The sequence below is a fragment of the Synchiropus splendidus genome, chromosome 18 (genome assembly GCF_027744825.2).
Source record: "Synchiropus splendidus isolate RoL2022-P1 chromosome 18, RoL_Sspl_1.0, whole genome shotgun sequence".
NCBI lineage: Eukaryota > Metazoa > Chordata > Actinopteri > Syngnathiformes > Callionymidae > Synchiropus > Synchiropus splendidus.
The window spans coordinates 9,379,883-9,407,796 of NC_071351.1; the positions used below are offsets into that span (position 1 = coordinate 9,379,883).

The following is a 27,914-nucleotide window of genomic DNA, read 5'->3' on the forward strand; positions in this document are numbered from 1 at the left end:
AACTGCGAGAGAAGCGGAGATTGAAGGAGAGCAGAGCGGCGACGGCCATCTTAGAGCCACCACCGCGCATCTTCTGGATTTTATTCTTGTTGTCGGTCAACCCTGCCAGCGAAACCGACTAGTAGGAGAGGAAGTTAGTGTTTTTCTCGGTTCAACTCGAAGTCGGGATGCGGTTCCGAAGGAGTAAACGACTTGCATCCTCCGTCCTCGGACTGGTCCTCGGGCTATTCTGCGCCGTGGAGGCGGCTAAAGGTAACTAAGCTGGGGTTTAGCGATGCACTCGCTACACGCCACCGTACATTTGCACACATGGCTGCGGTGTCTGAGGGTGTTGTGGTCGTTCAGTGTGTGTCGGAGTCGGACGCGGCGGTGCGGTCCTGAGGGATGCGCTTTGAGGGACCTGCTCCGGGAGGGTCGGCAGCAAGTGCACCCCGCTCCGCTCCGCTTCACTTGACGCCAAATAAAACCCTCCACATTGTCTTGTGAAACGTAACCATGAGCGATATTTACTACTGTCCTTAGAACAAATAAAGGCCGACATACTCTGCCTTCATCTATTTTTAGCGATCGCCTGTTAAATTCGGCTCCGTACATTTGCACCTATTTTAGATACGATCTTAACACATGAAGCACTTCTCAGGTTTAGTTCAGTCAGAATTGAGATGTGATTTCTGCCGGCTTTAAGCTGCACTCGGGTTGGTTTCTCTGTCGCTACGCATTGCAGATCCTCCTCAGGAGGGTTTCCAAGCAGACATCCTTTATTTACCTCTGGGCCTTTTCGTGACCCTCAGCTGAACACACAGTACACCTTTATTGATGATGTTCTGGGGATCTCATCGGGGGAGAAGCATGTCTTTGCTGCAGGGCCATCCACCTTGTTCCTCCCTCCCAACACACACACACACATTATAACATTCATTTCAATGACACTGACTCCCCAGTGTGTGTGTTTCCTGTGTGTTAGCTTGTGTGATGGCAGGTGCATGCGGTGCTGCTCGGCATGTCTGGGCAGTCACTGCTGCTGCAGGCCAATGTCTTTGGAGTTTTTATTAAATCACTGAGAGTGTGTTTATGATCCTAAGAAAAAAAAAAAAGGTCATGACAGAGAGAGCAGGGTCCCGGATACAAGTGGCTGAAATGGGTTTTCTCTGAAGGGTGGCAGGCGTCTCCCTTAGAGATAAGGTGAGAAGTTCTGTCACTCGGGAGAGGCTCGGAGTAGAGCCGCTGCTTCTCCACATTGAGAGGAGTCAGCTGAGGTGGTTCGGTCATCTCATCAGGATGCCCTCTGGACGCCTCCCTTTGGAGGTGTTCCAGACACGTCCAGCTGGGAGGAGACCGAGGGGTCGACCCAGGACCAGGTGGAGAGATTATATCTCTTCGCTGGCCTGGGAGCGTCTCGGGATCCCACAGTCGGAGCTGGTGGATGTCGCTCGGCAGAAGGCCTCCTGAAGCTGCTGCCCCCGCGACCTGGCAACGGATAAGCGGGCGACGATAGATGGATGGAAAAAAAAAATGTTGCCACTTCTACCACAATTTTTTTGACTCCGTTACCCAGTTTTTCTCAATTTATTTGTGCTATGTCCTGGTTTTAATGTGTGTTTATTCTGCGTGAACTCGATTTTTCCATCCATATTGTCATATGAGTCCTGTGAAGTCTCCACCTGGATCGTCGTAAAGGCTTATCTTATTGTACCAAAGGTCACTGGCTGATTGTGTGCGAGTTGTTTGTGATTCACAATGCAGTTCCGTGCCACTGTGTCTGGATGAAATGAAAGTAAATACTGGTCATAATTGAAATATGACTTTGAATTTCTGAGGCAGTTCGGAGTCCTATGACTGTAGGTTGGATAGCACTGTTTCTAGCAATATATTGCTCATAGAATTTTGTTGTCATGTGTTGTAGTGCTGACAATGGTGTTGAATATGTGGAACTAATATTGTAGTCAAAACGAATTGTCCTGGCTCCATGTAATGGTAAAATACTTAAATGTCATTGCTGAAATATCTGTGTGTAAAAGAAACCCAGATGTTAAATTGTTTGTAGCCAGATGGTTAATGTAGTTTTACTGGACTTTTAGCTTCCTGTTTTTGTCACAGTACTGATGCTACAATTTGGTTTCTCTATTTATATGTTTAATATTTTTTCCGCCTTCCAAATATTGTTTCATCGGAAACTTGCAGCTGTTGGTATCCATGTTCTCAATTGTTTGGACGGCTGACAAACATGAGTTCCCTCTGTGCTCTGACAGCCAGACAAAGGAAACGCTGGCTGTATGGAAGTTTCTTGGCTCATTCATCGTTGAATTAACTGATTCTACTCAAACAAATTGGACATCCTGCTTTGTGTGCTGCTGAGTTAACATATGCGCTCCACTCCCATGGCTGGGTTTGAATCTTTCTCAATAGCCTCAAGACAGAAACAAAAGCGGCGATGCACATGTATTCACTGGGATAATATTCAATTCTCCACAGCGAAATGATCACTGATTTACAAACTAATGCTTTTCACTTGACTGTCTGAGTTACTTGTATGTACTTGTACTTGGATATTATGACAGACAGAAGTGTGAATGACAGATTGACAGCGATGTTTGACTTCCAAATCCTACATTCCATCATTCAGCATTTGTTCCGACATTTGTTGTACTGCTATGTGAGCATCTCAAACAAGATTTACTAAGAACAACATTTTGAATGTGATCTTTAATACCACTATCTGCAGACTTTCCTGCTTAAAAGATGTCATACATAACGAAACAAATAGTTTTCATGTTAAATTAGTCAACTGTCTTTTTCCATATTCCTTATTTATGTTTGAAAGAACTGATATGTAATTGTATCGTTCTATTCTTACTCATACCAATGTATTTTTGCGTCACTTTATATCCTCATTAGAAGATTGTATCTACACTAGAATGGTCAGTTATGCTTTCCTCATGCAAACGTTTGTATATTGCAACAGTCTAACATGACAGATACTGTCAGGAATATTATTTAGAATAACCTGATAGGCATTGAACACTCAAAGGTGTGTTAAACGCATGGCATTGTAAACAAATGCCCCCACTCAGAAAGGATTCTCATGATGTTTGGAACCTGTTCCTGCAACCTGTGTTTTCCTTCAGGCTTGCTGTGTTGTTTTACATATATGCTAGTTCTCTCTCGTTATTCAGATGAAAGTTACAGTGTCAAATATTAAATTAATATTAATGTTTCAGTGTGAATTTTGCATAGGCGCATGATGAATGTCTTGTTGACATCTGTGGTCTCAGTGGCACCGTTTCACAGAGTCAGAAATGACAGAATTGACTGTAGTTCAGTGTCAAATGCAGTGTACGTTCATATGTCCCTAAAATGTGATTAAATGTTGGCACTTGCATTGATTTAACTCAGATTTCACGTGTCATGCTCATCAGATTGTAGTATTTTAAGCAATGAAATTGTTACTTTATGTTTAGAACTGGCTCTGTGTTTTAGAACAACCAAGTAAGTCAGATTATATCATTCCAATAAAAAGATTCAAAGCAGCCTGAAGATAATAAAACAGTTTGTTGTTCTCCATTTTAACCAGAACCAAGAGTAACTACCAGATATTACTGGGAAAATAAGTTTACTTGCCCTTCAGACAGATTCTGTTGACTTAACTAACATTCGAGTTCCAATCCTGGCGAACAATGAGCGATCTAAGACCCAGACTTCATGGGTCAGCAGCGGGGTGAACTTCTCACAACACAGTCACTGTTTGAAGAATTGCGACTCAAGTGCTCAGAGAATGCGTACATGAGATAATCTGGTGAAAGTGCAGAATTGTTGAAGCCTTTCATTTTGGCAATTAGCCATTTGCGTAGGACAAGAGGAGCCATGAGAGTGGTGGACGGGATGTGGGGTGGTGCTGACTTTCCTCTCATTGGTGCTTCCGTGGGCTAAATGGAGTCAGTGAACCATTCAGAACGGGTCGCTCACTTGTGAATATTAAGCTGTGCCAGATGACAAGGAAGTCATTTTCTCATGAGGATTATCTGGTTTGCTGTTAGAAATGCAGCCTTCTGCCAATATTGTGTGCCATTGGATTTCATATAGTTTTAGTTTTCCAATTCTAGTACTGAAAAAGTGATACAAAATTATTACATTAATGAATAAGACCTTAGCCAAAGGCGAATATATTTGTGCTCTCTATAATGAATGGTGTATGCGCAGTCGTTCTGTTGGCATGGATCAAATGTCCATGACATCCATCTGTGAGGTTGCATGTTGCCTTTAATGAGTGACAAGTTTGAAAGCGCTTTTGAGACGCCTACGTACAGTATCTTGTTTGGCTTTGAAGTGAGGCTGGATGTAATCCAAAATCAGAACCTTCATAGGTAGTGGAAGGACAACGGTGCATGTTTTTGCTTCCACATCTATCGAGGATTTGTGCCCTGTGGTGTTGGATGAAGTCTCTGTCATTGATTTGGACTTGTGCTTCTGCTTTCACAAGCCTTGGAAAGACCCATGAGCTCACATGGTCAGAGGTGGCTGAAGCAGTGGTGGACAAGGAAGACTGGAAGTCCCTGATGAAAGTGTTACACCTGTGAAGTGCATGGACTTATAGTTTCATTGATCTTATATTGTTGCAATTGTGTTGCTGATCACATCGAGAATCTTCCTGGGAAAGGGGTAACCTGAGAAACCGTTTACCTGGAAAGCTGTGGCGTGCCCACCCCCAGCGCTTGAGCTGCGGTGCTCCAGACGTCTCACTCTCACTGGCCCTATTGTGCCATTCACACAGAGAGCTGATTGAGCCACATTTAAGTCCCAGCAGCTCCCCACCCCCTCTTCTGAGGAGCGCTACGGTCGCACGGGGCGTGTGCGTTTGGCCGGGCGGTTGTGAAGTCATGGAGCACAAACAAACGCTGTTGCCTGGCAGGCTCACTAAGAGGCGCCCCTATGTGCGAGGGATGTTTGGAGAGTAAAGGTCCCTGAGGTCTGGGGTACCAGAGGTTTTTTCAAGTCCTCCTGGAACAGTCCTCAGTCTGTCATGGTGATGGCTTGCATCAACACGCTCCGGAGATTGTGCAGAAAAACAAACAGAGAAGTGTGTCCACTGCTTCAGACTCCTTGTAACCGTTGAGAAGGTTTAATTCTTTTCAATGATGCCCTTTTTTCACTTATGCAAGATAGTCACACTGATACATCTAAAGCGTGAGACAGAATCTCTGTGAGATAGCAGTTCATCCAGCAGAGTCAAATGCCCTGGGATGTAGAATACGGTCCATTTAAATTGAATCTCTTCATGGTGACACCGTTTGTCTGCCCCCCCCATTCCAAACAAACCATGCACCCCTGGATCTGACCTAGTTCCTGATAACAAATGCATCACTGTCTTTTCCTCCATGAGACCGCATTGACTAGTAACTGATAGTGTACGGGTTGAATCTCAAGGGTCGAATCCATGCAGCCGAGCCAGGAATGTTTTGTGGCCTATGTCTTGAATCACAGATGGGCAATTAAATTTCCTAAAGGGCCACATTAGAAACTGTAACTGTTGTGAGGGGCCACTATCAAAAGACAGACAGCGACGACTACAAAACATGACAGAAAAATATATACTTAAATAACAAGGACAAAATAAACGTAGAACAATTAAATGTACGTAAGGACATTAAGATGTGTAAATGTCATGACACCTATTGAAATATTTTATTTTATATGCATTTAATTTCAATATAAATCAACATAACAGTGAAGCAGGCATCCAAGATTTATATCAAAATATATTTTCAATATTCTTTCAATTTGTTTTGAGGAACATTAAAAACACAAAACTCGCTAATGAAAAGAAGAAAATTATTGTCTTCAAACAAGAACATGCTATAAGCAAAAAAACAAAAAAAGGCAGAAAAATTACAACATATCAGTTAAAAGGGCCACGAAAATACAGCCATCGGGCCGCATATGGCCCCCGGGGCCGCACTTTGCCCAGGTCTGGCTTAAATTGTTGTTGAAAATGTATATATATTATAAACTTTGGGATAGTTTGGGAAGGTTTATATGGATGAGTTTAGACTTTGGACTGGAAATAATGTACTCTCAAATATCACGCACTTGCAGATATGTCTTTTCAGTCCTTGGGACTGCTGCTGTTCGGTATAAATTGACTGCACATGGCCCTTATATTCATAAACTACTGATGAATTATCATTATATTTCCTGCTGAGGGGACCACGAGGCTTCAGCCTAGCCAAAGAGGATAGAGTCGTAGCGGCTGTCAACTGTTAATATGAGCTACATCAATGAAGCCTCATTGCATCCGGCGTCACAGGCCTCACACTTGGCTGCACGGTTACGCAACACTCCCTCCGAGGTTCCCAGGCTGATTCGGCTTCATCTGATAATTACGGTCTGATCATCTGGTGCAGCGATGATGCTGCAGTCTGGACAGCTGTGCTGCGTTTCTCTGCCTCTCCCAGGGTGACCACTCGCCTTTTAGCAGCCATTGGCTTCGTCCTAGCTTGTGGAGCGAATTAGAGCGGCGGTCTGACCCCTACACACAGCCCCCTCATGATGAATGGACATGAAAGCAGGAGGAGCACAGAGGGAGAGCACGGGTGCGATTGCGTCCTATTGATCCCCAGGATTACTGGCATCTATTGTGGCTGTGAAATTCTCACAGGAAGCATGCCATGGTGGTGAAAGGTCAAATGGTATGGTTAAGGCTTCAGTAATGGTGCTGCTGTAAATGTTCTTTGTATGTCATGAAAGACATACAGAGTTTACCATATTGTGGTGCAAGTGTTGGTTAGTCAGTTTGAACTGTTCCTTATGATAAATATTATATCAGTCAATGTTACAATAAATAACTGCTGGCTGAATAAATGTGTAAAACGCCGCACCAATTGCTTTGTCCTTTCCTGTGTTGCCATTTGTCTTTTTTCTATTGGATAATTGATAAAGTTAACGCTCCTGAGTTTTCATTTTGCCAGCTGACTGCTTTCACGTGGACTTTCTGAATAAAAAAGTAGGCTGAGGATTTTGGCAGTTTCGGTGCACAATTTGATGTCTTGCTACCTACTTGACCTAGTGAATGAAATGGTATCCCATAATAAGATTACGTGCCGTTGGCTATTTGATGTAATAAGATTGCTGCCTGACCAGGTACCAATGTTCTGTTTCAAGTGCTTCCACCATCTGGCGTGTTTGACAGTAGACACATCATCTAGCCACGGTCCAGACGCAGATCATACAGAGAGTTGGCATGAAAATTGGTTGAATAGAATGCTTACATTTTTGTTGCTGTAGTTCCGACTCTAAAAGGATATACTCAAATAATGGAAGATATTTTTAAGGATGTCATACAATCGCTTATTTTCACATAAGGGCTGTTTGACTGCAGGTCATGGATGACTTTCCCATGATAAAACAATAAAAATAAAATCTAAACTAAGAGGTTCGCAGTGATCTGGAGGCAGCTCTTGTAGTAATCTATTATTTAACACAGAGGCCAACAACAGCTCCTTATATCTCTGTCTTCATCGAATATTTATGTTGGCACCAGTGCTGCACCAACGCTTAAAAAAGTTTTTTGGACAACATATTCCTTGATGGCATCTTTTGGGCGTTTTGCCTAATGGTTGGGTGTCGAATATTTAGCTCAGACTGTTTCCAAAACGCCAAAATGTCCTGCCAGCTAAGAGCCAAACTGAATTTTAAATCACAATTACTTCTCTTCTGAGTTTCTCCTTCCTTCATCTGAATTTCTGCTGACCTTGAGATATACTTGATGCTGCTTTGCATTTGTGTCAGCAGGAAAAATATACTCCACTCCCAGTCTCACTTTATCCTAAATTTGAAACTCGCCTGTTGTGACAATGAACAATGAAAAACAGCTTCATCATTATTTGCAATTTGTTGTAATGAGAAAATGTATTCTACTCAGCAAATGTTCTTCAGATTCACTGGAGGAATGATGAAGCTCCCCTGTCATCAGCTCTTGTTGGCAATTTCACACAATTTATTGACAATTTCACGCCTTGAATCAAATGGAAATCCTCGGCTGCAGGACATGATGAAGAGAGAGTGCTCTGTATTATCATTACAAAACATTTGTGAACTGACCACGGTGTTTATCACCGTTCCGAAACTAATGTTGAGGTTCTGCGATAAGAGAACATGACACAGTGCCTCCAGATCTCTGATCTTATCAACAACAACAGGAAGAGCTATTTGCAGTTGAAATGATCAAAGTATAAGTTGATAACTACCGGCATATTAGAGTTATGTTTACATGTTGAAAGGTTTTGCACATTGCACTGCTGCTTTCGGTCTTAGTGCATGTTCTTTGTGTTCAAATTTGGAGGTGCTTTTGCTTTATTGCCTGCACTGGAGCAGTACATCTCGCTTGTTTCAATGCGCAGGGGGGTTGTTTAGTTCGTGTGGATTGTGTTGCATTCTTATTTTATGTGACACAAATCAGTAATTTGTGTGCATCATGTTGACATTTGTTTTGCATTTGTATCAATATGCATCAGCCTGTACTGTGCTCTTTGTGTAGTGTAATGATTTGTATTGCTAATATTATTAATATAATTAGTTATTTATTTCTCTAAAAAAAAAAGCGTGTCTAACATTACGAGAAGTTGATGTCTGAAACCTGTCAATACGGCACTGCCATAAACTCAGAAACAAAAGGTTCGAGCAACTTTTGTTTTGTCTGAACCGACGACAGTAACAGTTAGCGTTTGGTGATTTAATGCTCTTGGTTTAGCGCAAAGAAGCCATTACCCATTAATGCCCACGTGACTTGGCTAATAGTAAATGTGGCAGTGTGGAAGACAAAGAAGATTATTGTTGTCGTCTGGCCCAGCAATCTGTCTAAAGACATCCACTCCCCTCCAGGTCACAAGAAGCTCAGCCCCAGACTTTTTATTGGGCTTCATCGATCCCAAATGACTGGTAAACACAGTGATCTCGAGGAGGCTGATCGTGCAAAACAAGAAGGAAGCACGGGCTTGTGCTTGTCACGTAAAAAGGAATTGTTCTTTTATCTACCTCTACCTCGCTCAACTGTCTGCAAATTTACTGCTCATCTAAAGATGATGATTTTTTTTGCACTAAGTTTCATATAATATATTATTTGTGAGTGAGCCAAACAGATTGGTGCCTTGTTAATGTCTCAAAAAGATTCTGGCAGGAACCCAGATTAAGCTCTTCTATGTTTTGTGATGTAAAATGTGTTATTTGCAACCTCTTTCTCTTTACATAATTGAAAACGTTAACCAGTATTACTGGTTTATTAACAGTTGTATCACTTAGTTTTCCATTAAACCTGTCAGACATTGACATAATTCAGAAAGTTGTCTGGACATGGTTTAGGTCCAAGCAAAATAAATATATGGTGAGATCAGCTGGCAGAGTTTTGTGTTGTATAATAAAGTTGTACTAGTGTTGCAATAGATTAAGTAGTAATATTGCAGCTAATATAAAGGTTAAATAAAGACGAGAGAGGTCAATTCTTTGAACACAGATGAAGCGTGGCATGTGAGTTAAAAGTGCATCGCCCCTGCATCTGTTGTTTTATAAGTCAGTCCGAAACACATCAGTCACCGCACCTGTTAAGTGCAACTGAACGTTGCCTCCAGCAGAGAACCAAAGTCACAACCTGAGCTGTTATTTCACCTGTCAGAACTTGTCAGTGGTGGAGGGTTAAAGTGGTGTTTCAGACGATATATTTGACTTTTTTTAGAAGTGGTTTACAGATCTCTCTAGGCCGCTAACTACTTTAGGCCCTTCTTCTGAATATTTAATTGTATGAGACATGTAAGTTCCCTCACAGTGGGTTTCCTATCTAAAAATAGCAATAGAGCCCAACCAAAACATCATTAAAATTGAATCCAACTCCCCCGGAGGGAAAGTCAAACTCATCCCTTTAGAAAGTCAGCCAATGCTATTCTTGAAAAATAGCTATTTGTTGCAGTGGGAAGGTGAAAACAACTTTGATAAGTTATTTTGAAAGGCTTATATTTATTTATTTTTGTCTTGCAGTGAATAAGCACAAACCGTGGATTGAGACAACGTACCATGGGATCATATCTGAGAATGATGACAAAGTTCTTTTGGACCCACCTCTAATCGCACTGGACAAGGACGCACCTCTTCGCTATGCAGGTAAGGTCGACATTTTCTCAATTCTACGGATTCACTTCACATAGAAAAACTGTCAGTACATTACAAATGAATAAAGATTTGAAGCTCTTCCTGTGAATAACTGAAAAGCTGTTGAAGAAATTCTGAGTATCCTCGGACACTGCCTGCATTCTTGCTCTTCAAATACATCTGGTCTGATGGAAATGTCACTTCGGGTCCCTGCATTATGGAGCCACTCTTTTATGTTCACAGTTTAGACAATCTATTGATGTTCTTTATGTACCAGGGCTACATTAGCTCTGGGTTTTTTTAATCATGTTGAGATTGATTCTGGCACAGATTCAACATTTCCAGTCTCTGCCTATAATTTCCACTCAAATGAGTTGCGTAAGATTTTGTGGCTGCTTTACCAGAAAGTCCCTCAACGATACCTATTGAATGTGTTTTTACGACTTATATAATTTGTACTGCATTAGGGTGAAGTGTTTTTTGAGCATTATGAACAAACAAGTACTCATTTGTGATGGGGATTGTTGTGACACACAGATGAATTGACTTTCCTTGGTTGATAATGCAGTTAATATTCATAAAATATTTGGGTTTAATAGCCAAAATGAGAAGAACGCGACTTTAACTTGACTAATCCATGGTATGTGTTCAGATAGTTTTAATGTATTGCTTGTTGCTGCTTATTCCCTGACCAGACACCAGACTTCATATTAAAGTAAAGGAAAGGAAACTGAATTTTTCTGATGTTATGTGTATATTCAAGTGACATATTGCCTGTATTATTATCGGTCTTTATATATTGCAACAATAATATAAAACTATAATTCGGTTTGAGTGTATTTTGTTTTTTTTTACCTTTTTGTATAGACTATAAATAAGACTTATCAGTTGTATCTTGCTTGGTACTGTTGCCCTTTTGCCACCAGCAGTTTGTTCCGAGCAGAAGTGCAAGCGAAGAAGGGAAAGGTCATGAGAGGTTGTGGCCCATTGAGGCCCACGTGATCTTATCAAACTGACAAGCCAGTACAGGTCCAATAAAAACCCTTCCTGCTGGTCGTGATAGAAGGACTAGTGCCCTGAAACATTCTGTCTGAATTACCATTGGGTTTTAATGGACAGGCTTATGGGCTTATATTTTTTTCTCACAAAATTTGACAGTTACTGATGGCAATAAGGAGAGCATGTAACACAGACGTTCACGTTGTTGTTCAGTCTGTCTGTCAACACTGAGACTAACTGCCCATTGCATTTGGAATAAATAAAGTACTACCAAGAAAAATGTCTTTACGTACCTGTAATGCTAAAAGTAGGTTACAGGCTTTCCCCACTGAATAAAAGTGTGCCCGCGTGAACTTGCCCATCTTAGCTAGCTAAGCTGGAGTTTCACGTGGTAGCACTGGTGACCAGCTCTGTCGTGCCAGCTTCTTTTAAGTCTCCCACTGTGCCAACAAACACAGTTTGCTGTAGAAGGCCATACAGGTCCCACTGTCGGCATGAATCCTCTCACAACAAGGAAACAATCTCTTGTTGCTTGAGAACATCTGAGTGGCAGTAGTGCAGTGTTAATGGATGTAAGGGCTGTAGCTGACAAAGAAAATTGTTTTTCTCCCAAAGAACATAGCTAGCGGAGTTACTTAAAGGAAATACTCTGCCAGGTGAAAAATATATATATTTGGATATCGTATTATAATGTAATATTATATAACATATTTTTATATTTTACATAATTTATTTATATTAATATAATAATATTTATATAATTATTATTGTGTAATCCCTTGAGCATGTCAGTTATTTAGTCTGTTTGCCATAAAAATTATTGATTGAAACTAAAATGAAATGACACGTGTCAAACGTCCAGCATTAGAGACCTGTTCATGTGTGCTGAGGAATTCCTCCAGCTCCTGGCTGAGCCGGTCATTAGAGCGGAGGCCCACAACTCCCCCTGCATGACTGGCTCTGAACACTGGCCGCTAATGTGAAATCCATTTCTCATTACTTAGTAGGTGGTGAAAACAAAAGATGCAGATCCAGTGCTCAGGAGGCCCTGACAGGGCAGCGCACCAACCAGCAAAGCAGGAAAATACAAATGAATTTGTTCTTGTAGCTTCATTCTGAGTGACCTATTGATTAGCGTTTACCACAAGAAACGGTGCGTTTTTTTGGTGAAATTATTATTAGAAAATGACAAGCTGTCAACTCGTGCTCCTATTACACTGAGCTTATGGTGGCTTCAGAGTATCAGCTCTGATCCTATTTTAATTCTTTTTTTTAAGGGGAAATACTTGACTGTCAGATCTATTGTTTCTTTAACGGACCAATTTTGACGCATACTTCTACTGTGGAGTTGTAAAACAGCAGCAGTGCTTGTTTTCTCCATGTTGTGTTTTCTTCTGGTGGACTGTTCCTCTGTCGCCTTTTTAACACGGCTTTAAAATGTGAGCCCCTCTATGTCGTGTTCTAGAGACGTCTGATGAAGCCATTTTAATATCCTTCCTGTCACATGCCTTCTCTAACTCTTGTTAACCTGGTCTTCTCTCCCCTTCTTGTAGAGAGTTTTGAGGTGACCCTCACTGAAGAAGGTGATCTTGGGCTCTTTCCTTTGCCTTGTGCTTCCTCTTACTATTAACCCACTAACGCACTAAAACAGCATCCACACTTCTACACAGATTTACTCCTGCCATGCTCTGTGATTTACCTTTTTGATTTACTTTTTTTTAATTTCAATCTGGATCCCTTTTGGAGTTCCAACAGCTGGATGAAGACGTATGATGTGGGGCTGAGTGTTCTTAGAAATATCTGTGCATGAGACATCCATTGCAGTTTGCAGACCCTAACAGTTTTTCAGCGATCTCAAGGAAATCCATCCACACAGGAGTTTGTAGGCAAACTATTAGATCAGAGGTGGGCAATTCAATTCCCTAAGGGGCCACATTAGAAGCTGTAAATGCTGTGAGGGGCCACCATAAAAAAAAGCCAGTGATGACTACAAAGCATGATGGAAAAATATCCAAAATACAAACATAAGTAACAAGGGCAAAATGAAGATGAAATACAGGTAAGGATATGAAAAAGTTTAAATCTGCCATGAAGCCTCTTGAAATAATTCATTTTAAATGCCCTTAATTTGAATATAAACCCACTGTGGACCAGACGTTCAAGATAAAAAGGCAATTTATTTCAAAACGTGTTTTCAGTCTTCCTTCAATGTATTTTGAGGAACAAGAAAAACACAAAATGGCCAATGAAAAGAAGAACATTTTAGTCTTAAAACAAGAACATGCTCTGTTCACTGCTGAGGTGGTGGTGGTGACTAAATAAGAAAGAACAAAAAAAGGCAGAATAATTAGGGCATATTAGTTATAGTTTTAGTCTGACGTCAAATGGGCCAGGAAGACACAGTCATTGGGCCGCATATGGGCCCCGGGCCGCACTTTGCTCAGGTCTGTATTAGATGAACGCAGCGGTGCACAATAGTGAAAAAAGTTTTACCTTCTGATAAATTTGAATTAAAGATCTCAACCAAAAGAAACCTTTGTGTTGTTTTGACTTTAGTTACATGTTATTATATCTGCATAATTATTTTATTCATATTATTAGGGTTATAATCATAATAATAATTATTATTACTACTACTACTATCATTTTATGCTTTTGGTATGAAAGTACATTCATAGAAATGTAATTTGTTGCCCTAGATGTGCTGTAATTCACAGGTGTGCGTTCTCAATAGTTTTTGCAATATTATTTACATTTATAGCTACAGGGTTTGGTTATTTGATTTTTTGTTGCATTGCAGTTTGTTGCATTGCAGGAGCACACAAGCCAGGTCTGTGCTTTCCCTTGCTTTCTGACTACTCAATACTGTTATAGTCCACTGCTTAAACTGATTTAAGCAGCTGTGATTCTTTATTTTTATTTTGGTCTAAGGACACCTGCGTAGGATTGAAGTACAGTTTTCTTAGTTGGCCTCAAATATCAAACATCATCATGAAAAACCTCCAAAAAAACACGAGATGTTAAAGTCACAATCTGATCAAATCTAGTCTGAGATATTGAGCGTTTACAAATGATGCCTATAATGAAAACAGTTAATGCTGAAAATAAGAGTTGATATTCAAGAAATCTGCGCTTGTGTGGAGCCTCAGGTCGTTTTATTAGATCCAACTCCTGTGATCGGCTGACCTTTGCGTCTTAAATCAAAAGCTGCTGAGATTGTTAACCAATGCAAACTCTCTCTCTGCTGCTGTTGCATCGCTGCCTCAGTGGGTTTCTTGAGCTGGTTCTCCACTCCAAATCTACACCATTAGCATGGCTGCAGTTGTCATTTGATGTGGATGTCAAGCAAGTTGATATTTCTAACCCCGGTTCTCATCCAGCACTTATTTTCCAAAGTCTTCTACGACAGCCATTTGTTGCACTTGTTTTTTATTTGATACCCTTCTGAGACCTGGTTGTCAGGTTATTTTTCTTTCACAGAATTTGGGGTTCTTTTGCTAATTCAATTCATGCTGGATTGAAATATTGCAGCACTTTATTATGAGACGTATCAGTTTTGATGTGGTAATACCTGTACTTTTTTTATTTGTATTAATCACTTTTCTTCTCGAAACATTTTTTTATGTGTTTCGGGCACGTTGTTTATAATTGTTTCCTTCTGTGGTATAATTTTGACTTGTTTCTCAGCATATTTTTCCCTCCTAGTATTTCTTTTTTTCTATTTATGATTTTCAAAACCACTAATATAAATATTAATTATTTCAAATTGTTATATTGTCATCATAAATATAACATAGGTAGCAATAACCTGGGCTGTTTATGGCTTTGATTTTATTTCGATACCTTAAGTACACTTTTGTGAAATGCCTGTTCACTTTGTTTTGGGTTTCTGCCTGCATGATGGATGCACTGTTTGATTCAAGTGGCTTGGAATAAGGCGCCGTCTTATACAATACTAAACACCCCACCTCACCCTCTCCCAGCTCTCACCAATAAAGTAGATTGGTAGGGCTTCCTCCACAGACACCACCCCAATCTTCAACTCCCCAACTCCTTAAACTTGTGGCTGATCTTTTATTTTGTTGGAATTTTTTGCGTGAATACATATTGTTTTATTGTTTGCATTTATTAACCTCAGCTATCTTTGGCGGCACCCAGCTGTTTTGAGCAAAACTCTTCTCTGCTCCTTCCACGTGCGCAGGTGAGATTTGCGGCTTCAGGATCCATGGACAGAATGTTCCTTTCGAGGCCGTGGTTCTGGACAAGTCCACTGGTGAGGGGGTCATCAGGGCCAAGGAGAAGCTGGATTGCGAACTGCAGAAGGAGCACACGTTCACCATTCAAGCTTATGACTGCGGGGAGGGTCCTGATGGAACCAACATGAAGAAATCCCACAAGTGAGTCAGCCTCTCGCATTTGAACAGCCGGCTGTGTTCTATTGCCACCTGATAAAGTGACTAAAATAAATAATCTGACATTCCGTTTATTGTTTTGAAAGGCCACTGGGTGCAGTCGTGAAATTGCCCCACCGCTGGCTAACAATGTGGAAGAAAAAAAAAATCATTGACCTTGGAAATAAATCAGAATTCTATTTCATTTACATTTCAGTAGCTTTAAACGTTTTTCTCTGCGGTTATGAGAAAGCCTCTCACCTTGTTATTGGTGCTGAGGACATTTTTTCAAATGGAATTGAACAGCTGTACTCAATATAATAATAAAGCCGCAGTCTTGTCTCGGTACATGTGGCTCATGTACAACGCTAAATGAAATGCCTTGGAGGAGCAGGGCCAACTGCAGCTGCATATTAAACCTACTTATCAAAAATTTACATAATTTGACAGAATCCTCTGCTTTATTAACAGCAGATGAATACCTGTGTTTTATCATTTAAGACACTTTCTACTGTCCAAGCGAGTATTTTTACAGTATACACCTCTAGTTAAAATGTGTATAGGATTAAACTGTTGATATGTGTGAATAGTATGATATTATTAATATTCATTTTTAACCCTCAAGAGGTGTCAGAAGGTGTCAAAACCGGTCAAATGAATTTTCTCCGCATGAATATGCATTGGTCTTTTCGTGTCTTTGCTTCATATTCTCTATAATGGACGCTATTTAATGAGCTTTTTGAGATTTGAAATGCAATAATTGAATATTTGCGTTTTTCCTCCTTCTCAGAGCTACCATTCACATTCAAGTGAATGACCTGAATGAGTATTCCCCGGTTTTCAAAGAGAAGAACTACAAAGCCACTATCATCGAGGGGAAGAAATACGACAGCATCCTGAAGGTGGAGGCGGTGGATGCGGACTGCTCATTTCAGTTCAGCCAAATCTGCAACTACGAGATAGTAACCCCCGACGTGCCCTTCACAATCGACAAAGACGGTGAGGACCTTCGGCTCCGGCTGAGGCGAAAGCCCAAGGCTGCTATTTCATTGACAAGCATCACATCCACTATTGATCCATGTAAACAATGGAGCGCTGCGCCATTTAGGATTCACCTCAGCCCGTTCCCCTTCTGCGTCAAAGGCAAAGTAAATGTCACCAAAGTGGCGTCTTTTCTTGTGCACTGTTAAACAAAATTAAAGATGGAATATAAAAGATTGGATGAAGAGAAGCTTGCTGAGGATAACAATAGCAGAGGTTTAAGTGTGAACAGATTATAGAGAGGATGGATTTTGGTCAGGTAGCGGGAGAATGTGAATAAAGTTTCAGACTTTATTCTCATCCTTTGTTGCTATAGTGAATGCTTTTTTTGTCCAAAATTGCTGTTTGTGAAGATATGGATCTTTTCTTTGCCAATAGGAAATATCAATAGCTGCATTGAATTATTCAGATGGAAACACATACATTTGTGTTCAAGCATTGATGACTTCTTACATTCCATGTGTGAAAATTGGAGGTGCAGCTTTAAACATCATTTGCTTATTTAGATGTGTCTCATTTCGCTTAACATGAAAATGGTGTTTTTGTTTAGGCTTCATTAAGAACACAGAGAAACTCAGCTACGCTAAAGAGCGTATGTACAAACTGACTGTGACGGCGTATGACTGTGGAAAGAACCGAGCCTCTGAAGATGTTCTGGTGAAGATCAGCGTCAAGCCAACCTGCAAACCTAGCTGGCAAGGTACGGAAACATTCTACAATGTGTCGATAGGTTGTGTTCAGGTTGTGATTTTAATCATGTTGTTGTCCCTCCCCCACCGTCACTGTCACTTTCGCAGGTTTTAATAAAAGAATTGAGTATGAACCTGGCACAGGCAGTCTTGCCCTTTTCCCCAGTGTGCACCTGGAGACCTGCGATGAGCCCATCACCTCCATTCGAGCAAACATTGAACTGGAAACTAACCACATTGGAAAGGGCTGCGATCGTGACACCTACTCTGAGAAGTCCCTACACAAGCTGTGTGGTAAATACACCACTGATCCTCTCTTTTCTGTCAAAGTAAATGCTGAATCAATCACGAGCATACATGTTTTCAGGAGCCAGCTCAGGCACCGTGGAGCTCCTGCCTGCACCCAGCACCTCAGCCAACTGGACTGTCGGATTGCCGACTGACAACGGACATGACAGTGACCAAGTGTTTGAGTTTAACGGCACGCAGGCCATCAAGGTTCCTGATGGGATGGTGAGCACCAGCCTGAAGGAGCCTTTCACCATCTCTGTGTGGATGAGACATGGGCCAGGGGCCCACGAGAAAGAGACTATCCTCTGCAACTCAGACAAAACAGGTAACATCTCGCGCTTCATTTTTATGCCACGTGGTGTTTACGACCGGAATTCCAATTCACGATCACATATTATCATAACAAACCATGAAAAAAGGATTCTTATAGCCATGAGTTCTTATTTCAATATTTGTGAAAAGAACAACAACACATTTTTAGTCACAAAAATCAATTTCAGCAAATCCTAAATCAAAAGAGTAGACTTGAACTGTCCACCTTTGGCTCTTCTATTTCAGTCCCCTGTCACAAATTTAGTTTGCGGTCTCTGTTTCCATGATCTTATTGACTGTAAAGTCTCCGTGTCCAGTGCAGAGGATACGGTTCATCAGCTTCAGCTTATATAAGGAGGATTACATCAGAATGGCTGGGCCCTGGACACGAATGCTGCCAGTCACATGAGTCCAGCGCCCGTCATAACCTCCACCCAGCACCAAATTCTCGACAATTATTGTTTATCAAAGCCAGATGGAATTTAGAGAAGGAACAGAAGGGGTGGGGTCATTATGTTCATCAGTTTGATTGTTTATTTGCTAAGAAGATAAGCTTATTAAAATGGTGTAAACAAGCAGGCGTGAAGCATCTTGAAGCAAATGCAATAATAATGAAGCTCTCTTTTGTTTCTGCCCTGCCCTGAAAATGTGATTTCATATTATTCTCAATATCTATTCTGTCTGTTTTTGCCCCCACAGACATGAACAGACACCACTACTCCCTGTACGTGCACAACTGCAGGTTGATCCTCCTGCTCCGCCAGGACCCATCTGAAGCAGAGAACTACAAACCTGCAGAGTTCCATTGGAAACTGGATCAGGTTTGTTCATTTTAACAGCCTGAATATTACACATCTATTCATCTACCTTATCTTCTATTGGGTCAAGCATGTCAAATAGAAAGAAAAAGGGTTTTGTTCAAGTCGTGGCTCTGATGCAAAAGTAGGTTGATGTTCACAGTAGACCATGTCGATGGTGTATTCTGGCGTCTCGAATGGACTCTGAGCTGCAGTGTAGGCAAGGAAATTTTGTTTGGGACCGCTAACATCTTAAGAAGCCATGAAGGCAAAGACTGAAAACTATTTTTGAACAAAGCTTTTGTGGTTAGGTCAAGTAAGTTGGGTTGCATGTTTATACTGTTGTGTGAACAAGTGAAACGCATCATTGTGTTTCCTTTTGTATCACTACTTCACACATTGTGATTTTTCCATTCATGCTCGACAACTACCAATTCAGAGTGTACACCTGAATACGTGGTTTTAGCCAGTTGAAATAAACAATGGAGCTTGAACAATTGTAAATATATGTAGAAAGGATGAAGGCACCACTCAGCACAGGCCTTGTATTAATCCAAAAACCATTAGTACTGTATACATGCAATCCTTCCTAAGAATGCTATCATGCTGTATCGGGCTTCCTGTCGTTCATATTGGTGACATACTTTGTTATTGTAGAGCAGTATCTGTGCACTTTTGTCAACATGAAATCAAAAATCGATCAAATGAAAAGTGAGTTTGAGTTTATGGTGGCACTGATTCAGTGTGGTGATGATACAAAGGATCTTCTTTTTTTAATCTAGGTGTGCGACAAAGAGTGGCACCACTATGTTCTGAATATTGAGTTCCCCGCTGTGACACTGTTTGTGGATGGAACAACCTTTGAGCCCTTCCTGGTAACAGAAGACTACCCACTTCATGCTTCCAAGATTGACACTCAGCTGACCATTGGGGCCTGCTGGCAAGGTAGTTTTCTAATAACATTAGAAGAGAGTGTACAAGTGTCCCTTACCCTCCCTGTTCTTTGGACTCCAGCAGACATCAGCTTGTATGAATGTTTCTCCTCCTCTTGAATCTATCAGGATGTACCTCATCACTCCTCCCTTTCTCTCCCAACTCTTTTCTATCCTCTGCAGAAACCTCAGGACATGACAATGACACTGAAACAGTCCCTGAGTCAACCTCAGGTTGCTAAACCTCCCGTCTCAGATGTGTCCATGTGTCACTCATGCTTCCTGCATTTCACCATAATGATTTAAGCATTCTAGATGACGTTTATTTTAATTATTTTAAGCATGACACGACATATTTTCCCATCAATTAATGCACTTTTTTTTTTCTTAATCCTTAATTTATTTACTCATGATGTTCTTTACCAACAATGTGATACATTACAGAATATAATTCTAAGTAGAGCAGAAGTGAGAGTGTTTGCAGATATCCTGCCACAAACAAGCACTAAGTCAGAAGCAGTAGTTCTTCATCTCGGGTGGCAAAGCCACAGCCTGTGCAGACACAGCAGAGGACTGAGTGTCCTTGGGTGTTAAGTCCGTGATGCTGTCATGCTGCAGTGATGCGGAATTTTCCCAAATATTTTTCAGCCGTCAATGTGTTGATAGAAATGAAATCTATAGAATTGCTTCAAAAGTAAAAAAAAAAGTCACACCTTGGTCTCATGGCTTATTGAAAACCTACTTACATTTTTAGAAAAACAGCAATCCGCTCCAGAAAATTGTCTTTAGTTTGTTGTGTTTTGAAATGTTCAGCGGATATAAGCTTATTTTTGATCCTGCATTTGGAATGTTGCATGCAACACGCAAGACCATCCACCATTTTTGTGTTGCTCAAGTGATCCACAGCTCGCTCAGTGGACGCTCATACACTAACTTGCATGTATGGCACATCATGATAGCGCACACCAGTCGCCAGTCAGAAAAGGCGAAATCAGTTTATTGTGCACTCGAGTAACTGCTGTCCGTGTGTGTCCGTTTTCTTCCCCGGTGAAATCAGGCGGAAATGCTCGGATGGCTCAGTTTTTCCGGGGGAACCTTGCAGGGCTGATGATTCGCTCTGGCAGGCTGGAGAACAAGAAGGTGATTGACTGTTTGTACACATGCAAGGAGGGTCTGGACGTGCAGCTGCCGGAGGAGGTTGCTTCAGCTGTCAAGGTGAGAAGAGAGAAGCGCATGAAAGCCTTGATGCTGACACTGTGCTGCACTCAGTTGGTCTGCATCCCAGTGTGTTTGAAGTGCACTCCAGTCAGCACTGATGGCCAGTTTGCTGACTCAGTTTATCCCTAAGCTTCGGCAGTTTAAAACACTAATTAAAGTGGTTCTGGTAAAGGAGGGCTCTTCAGAAATCTAATAAGATTGGCATTGAAACCTGCATTAAGATATTTAATACATTTCCTAACAGAGCTACGGTTTTCCAAGTCACTGTGTACATATATTTTCTACCTTAACTCTGCTTTATTATTCACCTGTGTTACTCTCTAGAAACAAGCCTTGTCTCTTTCAAATGAAAGAAAATGTATTTATGTTCACTTTAGGTTGAGTTCAACCCCAACCAGTCGTCACTGACTGTGGAGGGTGATGACATTGATGCCTTTGACAAGGTCATGCAGCACATCTCCTACTTGAACTCCCGCCAGTTCCCAACTCCCGGAATCAGGCACCTACGCATCTCTACCACAGTCAAGTGAGTTGCCGCTGCCAGAAATCTTTCTGCTTTTGACATTTTCTCTCTCTCTGCGTGTGTGCACCTCCATTGTTCTTCAGCTTTGGTTGTAAATACAAGCTCCTCTTTTCCTAACCAACCAACCATAGTGGATTTGTATGTGGTTTTGTTTTGTTTTTGGAAGGCTGTTGATTTGAGGTAAAATGCAGGTTGAGTGTTTTACTGAATTTCCACAACAAAGAGAATAAACAACCTCTCCAGGATGTGAGCGACAGAACAGCCTGTGTTGCCTTTTTATTCTCTTTGATGTTAATAGTATAGCAAATTTATATTCAGTACTAAATGAAACATTATTCACCCAAAGAACACAGAGGAGAGAAAAAAGAGGAAATATTAAGTTTTGTCTGAAGCTTTACGGTAACAAACCGTAAAGGTGTGTTATCTCATTGGATATAATAAATATTGAAATGCACATTATCTATTTATGATCCAAACCTTTGATGGACTGCACCCTTGGTTCCCCTCCACATTTCAGAAAACCATTGCCATATGTGGATATATATTTTTAAATCTACTGAGACAGTACACACGTCAAAATGTCTCTCTCCTCCCTCAGATGTTTTAATGAGGACTCCTGTGTGGCCGTGCCCGACGCCGAAGGCTACGTGATGGTCCTGCAGCCTGAAGAGCCAAAGATCAGCCTGAGTGGCATTGACCACTTTGCTCGCAGTGCCGCTGAATTTGAGAGTCCAGAGGGTGTGACTCTGTTCCCTGAGCTGCGTATTGTGAGCACCATCACCCGAGAAGTTGAAGCTGACACAGAGTCGGAAGCACCTGCTGGAGCAGATGATGACCCGACAGGTATTTCAGTGCTTTGTGTCTATGCTTACACAGATTGTTTGGATACACAAGCTACAAGTTTTTCTGCTCAGCCTCTGCCACTTTTAGAGTATTTCTACCGATGTTTTCCTGCAGTTTGAGCAACTTAAAAAACATGGCTGGAGGGTTCACACTGTAAACGTAGAGTTAAAGATGTCCCGATCTGCTACAGCGTCTGAGGATTAACGTGACAGGCCGAGAGGATTGAAAGCTGGTGAGGGAGGGAGTTAAGTTGTTTACTACATGGGAGGGGTCAGTTAACCAGCAATGCCATCTGTCAGGAGAATATGTGAGCTGAGAGGAGAGAAAACAATGGCAGTAATGTAGAAAGAGATCCCGGAATGTCACGCAAAAAAAGGCATGACTCACCTGTCTTTACACTTACTGGAATCCTTGGACACCTACGATGCTGACTAAAGTCATTCAGATAAATGTGTGGAAGCAATAACAGCCAGGAAATGTCCTCATTAAAAAAATAAAATCGGTCAGATGTCTTCCATTTAATTCGACATCCGCTTATAATTTGTCTTTGAGGTACTGTAGAGGAGGTCGGCTACAACTGCTCGAGCCATACTCTGTTAAGATCTTAAATACATGAAGCACTTTTTCATAAAGTCTAAACTTCTTTGTCTCTTTGTCCCATCAGTTCAAGAAACTGTGGTGTCAGAGGAGATCATGCACAACCTGGACACGTGTGAAGTCTCAGCTGTCGGTGATGAGCTGGACGCCGAGCATGAGAGTCTGGAGGTGGACATGTCTCAGCTGCAGCAGCACGGCCTGGAGATGAGTTCCTCTCATGTTGGACTGACTATCAGCGGTACAGACACATTCACCTTGTTATGAGACTGATGAGGATCGTAGGTAGACTATTGATGTTGAACACCCTCTTCAATAGGCGTCAACACGATGGCCAACTATGAGCAGGTCCTCCATCTAATCCGCTACAAAAACTGGCACACAGAAGCTCTGTTCGACAGGAAGTTCAAACTTGTTTGCTCAGAGCTCAATGGCCGCTACATCAGCAACGACTTCAAGGTTGAGGTGAGGTCACCCATGACACGTCTAAAACCAGCGGTGTGATGGTGATCTGGGAAGTTCATTGGAGTTGTCTTCGACAGGTCAATGTCATCCACACAGCCAATCCGATGGAGCATGTGAACAATGCCATGGTGCAGCCCAACTTCATCAACCCGGTGCATCATGCCTCCGTGGATCTCTCCGGTCACAACCTAGTCAACGCCCATCAGGCCTCAGGTAGTGTCTGCTTTTAATTCTGAAATGTCAACGTTTTTCAGCCACAGTGGCGTATTTTAGGAGAACATGGAATATTTCGCTCTAGCTTATTTACCTTTAAGCATCAGACGTATGATTGAAATGACAGATGTTTCCGATACGCCGCTCACCTGTTCCAGTTCAAATGTCACTATCAAACCCTTAATCCTCTTAATTGTGGCTCTGTCCTCTCCTTATGGGTCAAGCTTGCCTGCGGATGGATTACAGCCTGTTAACCAGAAGTAGGACGCATCAATCGCTGGTTGTTTGTCCCGTTTTAATAGCACAAGTTTAGGGATTACGCTGGAGTCGTGTGTAACGTCTGTGTAGGTCGGTATTGAGAGCGAAACCCCTGACACAGTCGATAGATACATTAATCTTCTCGGCTGGCAGGCTGGCTAAGCTGAACAAAAGGCATGTGGAGTTGGTGCTTGCCAGTCCTGAAATGTTCTGTGAAATGAGAGACAATGTGTGAAGTGGTTTGAGTTTCTAGTTAAGTGTGATCATGTGTCTTCTGCCATGTGCTCCTTCGCAGTGGTTCCAAGTGCTGCCACCATTGTTATTGTGGTGTGCGTCAGCTTCCTGGTGTTCATGATCATCCTGGGCGTGTTCCGCATCCGAGCAGCTCACCAGCGCACCATGAGAGACCAAGAGAGTGGCAAGGAGAATGAGATGGACTGGGATGACTCCGCCCTGACCATCACGGTCAACCCCATGGAGGTGAAAACACGCAGATCTTTTCAACTGTGACAGTTAGATGCTGGCTACTTTGTGATCACTCAACCTGAATTTTGAGCCCTTTCTTGTTCTTTCTGATTGACCTGTATTGTCTGTCAAACCTTTTACAACATCTTTAGTTCAAGATACACACTCTGTCATCTTGCACACGCATGCTTTGTACACTTTTGATTCACACTTCTACTCAGGAATGTCAGCAGTTACATGCGCGAGGCTTTCAGATCAACAATCTCTTAAACATATAGAAATACTCACCTAAGCATACACAACTATGGAGGTGCTACAATAAGAGCATAGACAAATATAGAGCGCAAGGAAAGCTGAAACACACACAAGGGGTATAGAATTGTTTCCACAACGCAAAAATGATCTGAGACAACTGAAATACAACATTAGAAACACTCTTGGAGGCACACAAAAGGAGGACAGACACATGCAAGGATGCACGAGTGACGCAAAATGGTGCACAGACACACATTTCTGGAGAACTGCAGTTCATAAAAAGAAAGAAGAAATCAATTGGTGAATTGATCCGTTCTGTTTGTCATCTGTAAATGTCCTTCTGTGGATGAACATTCTGTTTCTGTAGAAATATCGAAATGTCTGTCTTTCTTCCTTCCTCATACAGACTTATGAAGACCAGCACAGCAGCGACGAAGAGGAGGAGGAGGAGGAAGAGGAGAGTGAGGATGGAGAGGAGGAGGATGACATTACAAGCGCTGAGTCAGAGAGCAGCGATGAAGAGGAGGGTGGGGAGCAGGAGGACCAGCAGGGGGTCAGCAGACAGCAGCAGTTAGAGTGGGACGACTCCACCCTCACCTACTAGAAGAGCAAACACACACCCACACACACATACACACTGCGCCATTCTCATCTGCACCACACCGTCTCATGTCTGAGGAGCCATGATGTTTAAAAAATATCCTTCATCGTGTAAATGGTCCAGGTTTCCCTGTCGTCATCATCGTGGTGGAACTCGGTGTAGTGTCGTCATCACAGAGTCGCTGACTTTTATTTTCTTATTTATTATATTTGTAATGACCAGGAAAGCTTGGCCTACTTCCGTTATGCGTGAGAAAGACAACCCTGCACTTTCTTTGTTTCTCTCAAGGCTTTCCGATGGATTCATATTTTCTTTTTGTTTTGGTTCGCCAACTAATTTTGTCTGCAACTAAAATCGCGCATTGTAGCTTCGACTTGAGTTTCTCCACAGTGAATTGAATTCATGCTTAAGGCAAATAGGCTGCTTCTTCAATTTTGTTCATTTAGTGCATGAAGGTGTTTGAGACATCCTAGGGATTTAAATCGCTTTTTCAAGAATTCTGTAAATATTGCGAAACCATATGATTAGTCGATGTTTTAGTCACGGCCTCATCCACAGGGTCCAATATCTGACAATGTAGAATATTTGTGTCACAAAAAGCTGTAGCATGTGGCTAAATCTCTGCATTATACACACTTGTACAAAAACTAATGTCTGCTATGTGAAACCCAGGACTGTCCACCAGAGGTTTCCATGGCAACATGGGCTCTGCTTTCTTATTGCGATGAGGAAAGTTGCGTTTTTTTTTTTTTTTTGCTTTTTTTTTTCTTTGGCGTCTGCTGGTTTCAGTAGTGCTTTGCTTGCACAGACGCCGCTGTGTTTCATTCCTCACAGATCTCACTGTTGTACAGATGGGATTTGCTTTCAAACTTAAAGATGTACAAAAAAATGTATTATTTGGGACGGTACAAATAACCAGCCAGGAGCTCTGTTGATGTCGTGGGTGAACATGGCTTTATCAGAACGTACACTACATGCAGATTTATTTTTTTTTGCTTCTTAAAAGCCATTTTCTACTTTGAGTTTACGGTCTGTAAAAAACGTCCCTCTCTTTAAGATGAAACGTTTGTTTCTTTTTACTATTGCCTCTGTCAATTGGAGTGTTTTCTTCAATATTTTAGCTGGACTAGAATCCATTTTGAAAATTGAAACTTTATTTTGGATGCACCATCATCAAGAGCCAGTATGGTATGAATTTTGCTTTGAGAAGGCTACAGTTGAACTCCTCTGATCTGCAGCTCTGTTAACAACCTATTTTGGTTCAAAAATGAAAGAGTACTGTCGAGATATCCTCACACATCTGTTTACACGTGGTAAACTCTGGGTTTTCTCCTGCTTTTTTGCTGTTGGTGTTCTGCTCTCTGTTGTAAATATTGTTCATTCATTCACCAGAAACACTATTGGCTACCAGCTCAAGCCACCCTGCTTTCATTCAGCAAACTATCGCGACTTGTCATCGGGGGGTCTTCTAAAATGACATTTAGCCTCTGTCAGGTTAGAGACTCCAGGTAGAGAAGCTGCTTCTTATAGAAGGGAGCCAAGGTGCTCATTTGAAATGTTCTTCTCAGACAGCGTTGTTTATCTATTGGAGCAGAAGCAGCAGTAGTAGTGTGAAGAGCTGAGCCAGAAGACACATTTCTCTTCACCTGTGATCGTGAGCTCCAGCTCTGTTGAATGAAAAGAGGACAGTCAGTGAATGCATGTGTTGCTTCTATAGACATAGAATGAGGAGTGACATCATATGGCAGAGACTAGGATTAGAGCTACTGCTGTCTCTCCAGTTATCTGATAAGAATATGGTTTTTTGATGGAAGCTGTTGTCAGTTTTTTCCCCATAATTATTCTGTTATTATTATTTAACAATTTTTCTTCCGACTCACAGTTGTTCATGGACAACTCAGATTATTTCCCAAGATGTGAAGTTGAGCCACTGCTTACATTGAAATGTAAGATTTGAAGTGAGACCTGGTGAGGCTTAGAAATATTTTTGGGAAAACGCTTAACTCCTTTGGGCGTGGCCTTCTGCCTGTACTGGCAACAAGCAAACATTCACGCTCTTTATATGATTATTTTTTTTATTTTTTATTTTTACTCTGGAAGCAGCTAGTTGGGTACAGAGCCGGAGGACTTCCGTTCGCATTCAGTCCAGCGCTAGTTTGATTCAATGTCATGTGTCCATGTTGATGTGTAGACAAAGTAGATCCATATTGTATCTTCTATAGATATTGTACTAAAATCATATTGGCGGAATCCACCTTTAACAAGATGTACAGAACATGATGCTTCAGTGCTACATGGGGATACCCTTTGTGTAAAAAAAAAATGGCCGTTCATTTTCAAAAAAATGTCCTTTTCGCCTGAATTGTTGAGAAACAATACAGAGGAGCAGCATGAAGTTTGATTTCTGATCCAATTGAATGTCACGACAACATGAGAAACACACTGGAGAAGGTTTTTATGTTGCATGAACCACGAGCGTGCGTCCGCCTTGCGATCGGATGCCGCGCCGGTCCTCAGATTGTCCGTTTCTCACGTCCACCAACGTTTTTCTTTTAACAAACGTGCTGAAAATGAATGGTGACAATGTTCCAGAATGGTTGAATGTTTTTTTTTGTCCTTTGTGTTTGTTGGAGCCGCTCTCACTTTTCTACCAGTTAAAGGTCAATTGTAGTGAAGTTGATGCTTGCTCAAAAACAAAATAAAGGATAATATGATGGGATGTCAGCTTTGTGTCTGTTGTCATTTGTCTTCACTGAATTGTTGTGAGTGAATATAGTTTTAGTTGGGAGGTAAGTTCTCATTTTATCTGAAGCTTTTTATTTCATGTTGATGAAATATATATCCATGTGTTTTATGTTGGAATTCCATTTGCTCTCTTGTGTCTCTTCTGACAGCT

At 41.5% G+C, this 27,914-nt stretch overlaps 1 protein-coding gene across 4 annotated transcripts; it reads left to right on the forward strand.

Moving 5' to 3' along the window:
* On the forward strand, nt 1-27,742 carry clstn1 (calsyntenin 1). 4 transcript variants are annotated; one of them, XM_053848298.1, is made up of 19 exons: nt 1-252; nt 10,021-10,143; nt 12,684-12,713; nt 15,332-15,527; nt 16,312-16,520; nt 17,113-17,262; nt 17,360-17,545; nt 17,619-17,867; nt 18,554-18,675; nt 19,434-19,596; nt 19,767-19,817; nt 20,641-20,798; nt 21,179-21,327; nt 21,923-22,167; nt 22,832-23,002; nt 23,081-23,226; nt 23,304-23,439; nt 23,993-24,177; nt 24,824-27,742. In XM_053848298.1, exons 1-19 carry the CDS (start codon nt 168-170, stop codon nt 25,019-25,021), a joined length of 2,952 nt encoding a protein of 983 aa, XP_053704273.1. In that variant the 5' UTR covers nt 1-167; the 3' UTR covers nt 25,022-27,742. The 4 variants fall into 4 exon arrangements, with proteins under 4 accessions (XP_053704273.1, XP_053704276.1, XP_053704274.1 ...); XM_053848301.1 differs by lacking the exon at nt 19,767-19,817; XM_053848299.1 differs by lacking the exon at nt 12,684-12,713.
* Nucleotides 27,743-27,914: the final 172 nt, after the last annotated feature.